The 8,592-nt window shown below is 57.7% G+C and overlaps 1 protein-coding gene across 1 annotated transcript in view; it reads right to left on the minus strand.

The window, feature by feature from the left end:
* The window catches only part of COL4A2 (collagen type IV alpha 2 chain), a 172,023-nt gene that overhangs the window by 2,846 nt on the left and 160,585 nt on the right, over nt 1–8,592 (minus strand). Inside the window, 7 exon segments of the mRNA XM_023519194.1 lie at nt 363–649; nt 1,769–1,960; nt 2,585–2,701; nt 2,832–2,978; nt 3,359–3,457; nt 3,540–3,701; nt 4,608–4,724. Of these exon segments, the coding sequence (XP_023374962.1) occupies nt 363–649; nt 1,769–1,960; nt 2,585–2,701; nt 2,832–2,978; nt 3,359–3,457; nt 3,540–3,701; nt 4,608–4,724 (1,121 nt within the window).

Here is an 8,592-nt window from a genome sequence, read left to right on the forward strand (position 1 = left end):
TTTTTTTAAAAAGATTTTTAGGATTGTACATAAAGTTCTATATTAGAACTTTTGGCAAAGTAGAAACAGCTTTGTGTCTAAGTTTGATAACAAAGACTTGGTGGTGAATTAATGGGCCTTCTCTCCGGGGGAGCAGCCCCATGCCTTGGTGCACGGCCTAGCTAGCAGAGTGCAGGCAGCATCCCACCTCTCTCTCACTCAGCCCCGGGCCAACTGCCCTTCTGCTGTGCACAACCTGAACAACTGATTATTCTTACAAAAGCTACAGCTCTTGCTGTGCCCCCAGCCAAGGGGTGGCTGCAGAGAGGAACTAGATTTCCACCTGGTCCCATGCTCTGAGACAGCAGGCAGACGCCACATACCATGAGGAAGGAATATCCTATCCACAAACTGCGCCACCCGGCTGGACAGTGGGGGATGGACACATCCTGACTATGGACGGCGATGGCGACAGCCGGGGCCTCGCACACAGAGCAGCGGCTGATGTAAGGCTTGATGTCATCCTCGGCCACAGGCATCATGGGCAGCGGGGCGGTGGTGGACAGCCAGTAGGACTTGTCATTGCGGCTGGCATAGTAGCAGACATCGCCGGGGTTGCAGTACAGGAAGGGCATGGTGCTGAAGCGTGCCAGGCAGGAGCCCGCCAGCCCTGTGGGGGACGGGTGTGAGTCCTGGCCAGCCTGGCTAGACAAGCTTCTGCAGCCCTGGCCAGGCCCGGAGGCACCACATCACAGTGCCCAGGACCAGGCCCAGAGTGGGTCAGCTGCCTCTGGGGCCCCACACTGGCACTCTCCAATCCCTTTCCTAGAACTGAGCAGATTCCACTGGCACTTCAGGGCAACCCTGCTCTTCTAGAAGGTCTGGTGTGGCCCCCTGGACCACGGTGGGCCAGCAGGAGCTGTGTCTTTGTGATTATGGGTGAGCACTATGTTTCGGAAACCTGACAGCATCGACAATAAGGGCCTGGCTCCGTAGCCCCTGGTGCCCTCCAGAGGAGTCCCTGGCTTTCCCACCTCCCAAGAGCACCACTGCCTCTGGGTTCCAGGATGGCCTTTATCTTAGGACCCAAGTAGCTTATTCAGCCAAGCAGCCTTCCCTTTGCATGTCCACTGCTTGGAATCCTAGAGCCAGATGTGCGCCCACCTTCAGCAAACAGTGATGATGCCTGGCCCCACTGCTGGCTGTGTTTGGGGTCCTGTGCTTGTCTGCCTTTGCTCCTCACGGACTGGAATGTGCACACATCCTAAGGGTCCAGCTTGACAACCCCCCTGCCCCCACAGGCTGAATGGCCAGTGTCCCCTGCACTGCAGAAACAAGATTGCCTGCGTCCTGAGTGCCCCTCACATCTTGCCCTCCTGGGGACCACAGACTGAGACGTCCCCACTTCTACTTTTACTTTGTGTTTGTTTCCTTATTCTGTGTTTAAGTCACTGCGATGCCTTTTAAAGGCTTACTTGGCTACACACAAACACATGACATGTCCATTTTCCTGGGACACCTTGGGGGTGGGGTGGGGACAGAACTTGGCACAAACAGTGAGGAGGAGGTAAAACACCAGGTGGCCCCAGTGCAGGGGGCAGCATGTGGCTCAGGCCACACTCAAGCCTGTGGGGGTGGATGCCAAGTTCAATGGGAGGTTCCTGTGTTTAAGGTCCTCTCTGAGCCCTGGGAGGGGGGGTGGGCCAGGTCTTCAGTCAGGAGGACCAAGGATCTCCCTATGGCCTTTGACCTTGAGGGTGCTGGGCAGTGGGGGCAGGCGGCCACCTACCCAAGTCCTGGTTGTGGGCCTTCTCCTGGCCTTCGAAGTACAGCAGGCTGTAGCCGCTCCACAGTTTGTTCATGCCCACGGGGCACATGGGCTCCTGCTCCGTCTGGCTGTGCTTCACCAGGAGGTAGCCGATGCTGACGCTGCGGCCTGGCATCCCCGGCAGGCCCGGGCTCCCTGGGCGGCCCGGTGCACCTAGAGCCAAGCAAGACAGACAGCTGCCCCAGGGGAGCCGCAGGGACACCCGGGAGGGAGGCTGTCCCTCCCCAAGCTCGAGTCTGTCTTTTTAGAGCCTCTTGGGAAGGGTTTCACCTAAACTCTGTATTCAGTAGCATGAGCAGGCACTCTGCCCCAGAGGACAGCAGGGTGACCCATCTCCAAGACAACAGCCCTTGCACAGGCTGAAAGCAGCCAGCTCCTCCCCTCCAAGGGACACCTGCTGCTGCCCCTTCTTCTAGGACCTTCCCCTCCACCCTGCCCTGCTGCTTCTCCTGCCCCAATGGACTTGGTATCTGGATGTGCAACTCCCATGTACGTGTGTCTCCCCTGTGGGACACCCAGGAGGATGGGCTGCTATTTCCCTGTGTTTAATTTCTCCATGGCTGCTCACATCACTGGCTCAGAGTGAGCTCAAGGGATTAAGACAAATCTCAAGAACTTTTCCAGGAACAACTGTGACTCCTGCCCACGGATAGCGAGGCAAGCTGGGGCAGGAGGGGAGGGCATGGTGAGAGCGGCGGCCCATCTCTTCCTCTTCTGCACTCATCTGTCCTTTTCCTGCAGAGGCCCCTGCCCTCTCCTTCCCCACTGGTCACTCACCTTCTTGGCCAATTGGCCCCTGGTGCCCCACAGGCCCTTGATCCCCACGGAAGCCTGGAACTGCAGACACACCGCCTCTTCCCTGGGGCCCGGCCTTCCCTGGGGCCCCACGGAGACCTGCAAACCATCAGATAAGCTGAGTGTACCTGGAAGTCCAGCTGGGGCCAGCACTGCTGGTCAGGGGACCACAGTGCACACGAAGTGAACGGGACAAGCTCCTCCCCAGCAGCCGTAGTGCAGCACCTACCTGGGTCTCCAGGGGGGCCCTGGGGCCCCATCTCGCCCTGTGCCCCCGGAAGACCTCTCCTCCCTTGGGGACCCACTGTCCCAGGCTGCACCGCGATCCTTGGGGGGACTCCTGCAATCCCTGGAGATCCTGCAGGGCCAGGTGCACCTGGAAGGGGAAAGAAAAGCCCCCGTAAGCACTGAGGACCTCCTCCTCGCTTTGACCTCTACCTCACTGAAGCCCACCCTGGGCCTTCCTGGAACAATCTTGCTTTCCAGGGATGAGGTGGATTATGACCCACCATGAATTCACTCTGCACCTGCTGTTTAAACTGCTAACATTCCTTCCGCCGGCTGCCCCACCCCCACCCCCACCCCCAGGTGCACTGGGAGCCCGGCCTTAGTTTTCCCTCTGTTCTTCAGAGTGTGTGGCAGGGCCAGAGCGATATTGGCTGTTTGGCCTCAGGGATGCTTCCAGGCCCGAGGCAGAACACTCACAGAGGATGTGGCCTGAGCCACTGAGCCCTGTAGCGTGAAGATGGCACTTACCAGGGTATCCTGGGTCTCCTTTGGGTCCCCTGGGGCCTCTGTCACCCACAGTCCCGGTGGCTCCAGTGCTGCCCATGAGTCCCTGCTCACCCCTGGGCCCTGAAACACAATGGAATGTTGGGACACGCACGTGCTGTGAGGGGCTCCAGTCACCATGACCATGGCCGCCGGGCACTGTTACCTTTCTCCCCTGGGAGGCCAAACACGCCAGGCCTTCCCTGGGGCCCTGGGTCCCCAACCCATCCTTTGGTCCCTGGGACTCCGGGAGCTCCGGGGTTTCCCACGTCTCCTTTGGTTCCAGGAAGAGCAGCAGGCCCCGGTGCCCCTGGGCGGCCTTGGTACCCTGTTGGCATGGATGATAAGAAAGGAGTTTGAGCAAGGCCCCAAGGAGGTACCGCCATGGCCCTCGGGACACTGGGGCTCCTGGGGCAGGTGGCTGGGTGCAGAGTTACCTGCTCAGGTCTGTAACTTCTTGAGGCTTATCTTTCTTTTATTTTTACATCATGGTAAAATATGTATAAAACTTAGCAGCTTCACCATTTCCAAGTGCACCACTCAGACACAGTAAGCAGGTTCAGTGGTTGACATCTACCTCCAGAGCTTTCTCACTGTCTGAGGCGCTGATGGCCTCCACTAGGCACAGGTTCCCCAACCCCCTCACCTGACCCCGGGCACCTGCTGCCTGCCACCCACATTCTACCAATGTGGTGACTCCAGCGGAATCTGTCCCTGTGTGACTGGCTGACTTCACTTAGCACGATGACCCCAGGTTCACCCAGGTTGTAGCTCATGACAGCCTCCCTTCTTTTTAAGACCAAATAATATTCTTCTGTGTGCACAGACTCCTGTCATTGGACGGAGAACTTGGGTGGGTCCCACCTCTCATTTTGCAGGGAACATGGACGCACAGGTAATGGTGTGACAGGAGTGTCACCCTTGCACCACCTCCTTCCAGCACTCAGCTGTCATGTGGCTGGGAAGTGCACGCTGGGTTTCCCATCTGCCTCAGCATAGTGGAGAAGGAGCCAGTGTGTGGTGCTGTCCTGAGCCCAGTGCAGTTTGACACCCCATTCTGTACCCAGCTCCCAGGGGACAGAGATGACACGGGATCAGCCATGGTGGCCACTGCCCCTTTGGCCAGGGTCTAAATGTGGTGTGGAAACGAACATCTGTTCTACCCCCAAAGTAAGGAGTCATCCATCACGGCTCCTGCCCCAGAGATTTTGACCCACACATGCCGGAGTCTTACCTTCCAGGCCAAATATGCCTGGCGCCCCTTTGTCTCCTGGTGGCCCAGAGATGTTGGACGGGGGTGTGATGCCAGGGAACCCCTGAAGTCCTGGACTCCCAGCTGGGCCTCGCGCCCCTGAGGAGGAAAGTGGAAGAAGTGTTTTTGGTAACAGCTCCTGCCTTTGGAAGCCCACTGTCCCTCTGTGCTGTCCCTCCGTGCGGTCACCTGTGGAGGAGCAGAGCCACTGAGGTGAGGAACACCTCAGGGTGGGGCTCCCCAGGTGGGCTGCAGGAGCCTGCCAAGAGCCTGGCCATGACATGCTCAGCTCTGTCCTGCAGCTGTGGCTGGCTCCACGAGCAGAGGGGACAGACAGAGGCCACAGAGCGCGGTGTGTGGGCAGCGCTAACGGCGCTGATCCTCCCTGCAGCCGGCTTTCTGTACCTCACTTCCCAGCTACTGTGGAGCTGACCCCGTCCCTAGCAGTTCTGCTTCCCCATCTGCTCACTCACAAAAACCCTGTGAGCCCTGAACGCACACTGGCGCTCCTGCACTTGTATGGAGACACGAAACGGCTGCATCCCAGCTGAGACCCAGCAAGGCCACGCGCCCTGCCTTCTTGCTTCAGCTCATATCACGAACAGTGTCCTCAGTGCCAAGCGGCCCACTCAGTGCCAAGTTTTCACATCCTGGTGCTTGTTGTCAGGGATTTTGCTGTTTAGATTGCCCTGTGCCGTGTGCCAGGTGCTACGCCGGGCGGGAGTGATGGTGCCCCTGGCCCTAAGCTCAACGCCAGTGAATCAGGTGCCTCGGAACAGAGACATGCAGAGAACAAACAGTATGCCTGTCACTGACAAGGGTGCTGGGATCAGATGCTAATGGGACCCAACCTGCATGTCCCCAGGAGACTGGTGTCCCTGGGGACTTCAGGACATGGCCACTGTGCGTAGCGAGAACCAAGTATCCGAGTTAAAGGCTTTGGGACTAACAGGGCACAGACATCAGGTAAACGGCCGTGTGAAGAAACCCATGGGAATCCCCCTCCTCCCTGTGCTGTGGGCCCAGGCAACGTTAATGGGGTTGTGTGGGCCGGGCAGGGGATGCGGGGACAGGACCGAGCAGAGCGGATGTCCAGGAGAGGAATTTCTGTTCTCTTCTCCCTACTCTGTCTGCTGTTTTTCCTGGAAGTCCAGGGATCAGGTTAGAACCAAAATCCTACAAGTCATCAGGAAGTCCTGGTGTCCAGGGAGGGCATCACGTGTGGGGACCACGACAGGACAGCAAAGACAAGACAGGGCAGCAGACAGTCGTTTCCTGCACTTTCCCTACGGCTTCAGAATTAATCTGTGTCATCAGTAACATGAAGAGATTCTCTGATGGAAGATGGTGATACCTGCCGGGGGACCAATTCTGCCCGGGCACTTTCCCAGCAGGAGGGAGAAACACAAGGCCGGTGGCTCCAGCCTCCCAAGTCACAGAGAACAAGCAAGTGGGTTTATTGGCCCTGCGGGGCTGGTGAGCCTCCACCTGCACTGTGAGCCTGGATACCACCACGGGGGCCGCTTCTCTCAGTGACTGCTGTCACAAAGGAACGGAAGCAGATGGCAGGTGTCAGGGCACAATGGCAGAGACTCTGGACTCAGATGATCCCCTGGCATCCCTAGACTGCCCAGATTCCCACGGAAGCATAACTGACTACAGCGATCAGGACTCTGTTCCTGAGAACATTCAGCCAACACGAGTCAGTCTACTGGCATCAGGATGAAAACAATGGTGTCTCCTCAGTGGGACCCACACACCTTCCTAGGACTGCAATGAAACCCTAAGGGAGGCTGAGGAACGGCCACGAGTGTCAGCTGCAGATACTGGCAAGGCCGTGAATTCCAGCTGCCGTGCCTGAAAGGAAGCTTGTGCAAAGGCTGACAACAGATCAGATTATTTCCAGGGTCTCAGAGTGTGTGTCCCGGTGACACTGCAGCCTGTGGATGCCATCACAGAATGTTCATTTCCCCTTAGCACCAGCCAGAGGCTGTGGCCACACACTGGGCATGAGGCAGTATCTGCTCTGGGCTGCTGGGCCACCCCGCAGAGTTAGGGTGTGGGACGAGGGTCCTGAACTGAGACAGGAGGCCGAGTGTGGTGTGGAACCAGGAGGGCGGCCCAGGTCTCGGGAGTGGGTGGTGAGCTCATGGCAGGCTCAAGGAGAGTTAGATACACATGCTGGACAGAGTGTGGGCAGGACCGCTGACGGCAGGGTACGGTGATCTGGGCTGCTGGCGAGTCTTTCAGTTGTGGTCAGAAGGTGTGCTATAACCACATGGTGCTCGCCCTGACCAGATGTCACTGAGCCTCCCTACGACAAGCACTTTGCTGAGGGATAAACAGGAAATTTCCTTGGGGATGGGTTTCGTAACCTACCCTAGGGTATCAACCTTGCTGCCCCACAAATGCAGGCAGCCTGTGCTCTCTGGGCCCTTACCTGCTCACACCAGCAGGAACCCAGCTCAGCCCCCTCCATCCCTCCCTGGTGCTGGGTCAGCACACCTGCTGGCCACGTCCTCCCCATTGCTGTGTTCCCAGACCCTTTCAGATTGCAGACTGGTGACCATGACCCTCTGAAAAAAGGAAATGCTATCTTTGAGGACTTTTTAGGCCTCCTGTGTGCAGGAGCTGTGCCTGTACTACCTTGTGGGATCCTCTAATACCCCAAAGTGCATGTTGACCCTAATTCCACAGGCAACGCCCAGAGGGTCACTACCATGGTCAAGACCACAAGGTGATCACAGGACATGTGTGAGAGGCAGAGCAAGAACCCAGCCAAGTTTATTGTTGGGCTCTCGGGAGGCTTATGGTGGAAGATTGACCCCAGATCTTCACCCGGCTGGGGTTTGTACTAGTGGATTGACCCTAGGTCCTCAGTCCTGAAAGGAGTTTGTGCTAGTGAACTGTTCCTAGATCAACACCCTAACTGGGGCTCATGCTGGTGTACACTCCAGAACCTCACCCCTGACCGAGGCTTGTGTTAGTGTTCTGCTCCAGGATCCTCATTCCTGACTAGGGCTCGTGCTGTTAACTCCTCCTGGATCTGTGCTATTAACTGCTCCTGGATCCTCTCTCCTGACTGGGGCTTGTGCTATTAACTGGCCCTGGATCCTCGCCCTTGCTAGGGCTTTGTTGAGCACTGTTTAGACTCCCGGGAACACACAGTACGGCTCTAGTTGACAGGCCCTCTCCTCTTTGCCTTGTCTTCAGATCAGTGCTGTGCAGTACTGATGCCAGGAATTTGGAGTCTCCAGCTATTTAGAGGGAAGAGGGAGGAGCTGTGTCCTAGAGAATCTGAGGTCATCCGTGAGCCAGGGGACACCCTGCACCCAGCTGAGGTTGGGTTGTTGACCTCCTCGGTAGAGACTTCACTTTCTGTGGGGTCCTGTCCAGCTTCAGCGGGGATTGGACCTGGACAGCTTAGGCAGTGCCCAGAAACCCGGGAGCTGCTGTCACTGGTGTGGAGACCAAGGTGCTGCCGGCACTAGCACCTGAGCCATACATGCCACAGGACAGGTGGGCCCCAGGACAGATGTGGGGGGGACTGCCAGGAGCAGGCCCTGCCTGTGAGCTCATGAGGGGATAAGCTTCCGGCTTCTACTTCCTCATAGGAACGTTTCCAGTTTCATTTAGACTTGAGCCCACCGTGGGTGGGGAGCAGGAAGCCTGGGAGGCGGGAAGGCACCGCTCTCATCCTTTGCTCCCATGTCCGGTCCAAGCCCGGCTCAGCTCCAGGGCCCAGTGTGTTACCTACCTGTGCATTTGCCCCTCACAGCCTTCCCCTACCTGTGCATTTGCTCCTCACAGCCTTCCCCTACCTGTGCATTTGCTCCTCACAGCCTTCCCCTACCTGTGCATTTGCCCCTCACAGCCTTCCCCTACCTGTGCATTTGCCCCTCACAGCCTTCCCCCTACCTGTGCGTTTGCCCCTCAGAGCCTTCCCCTACCTGTGCATTTGCCCCTC

The sequence above is a fragment of the Otolemur garnettii genome, unplaced genomic scaffold (genome assembly GCF_000181295.1).
Source record: "Otolemur garnettii isolate 467f Iridium unplaced genomic scaffold, OtoGar3 scaffold00161, whole genome shotgun sequence".
Classification (NCBI taxonomy): Eukaryota; Metazoa; Chordata; class Mammalia; order Primates; family Galagidae; genus Otolemur; species Otolemur garnettii.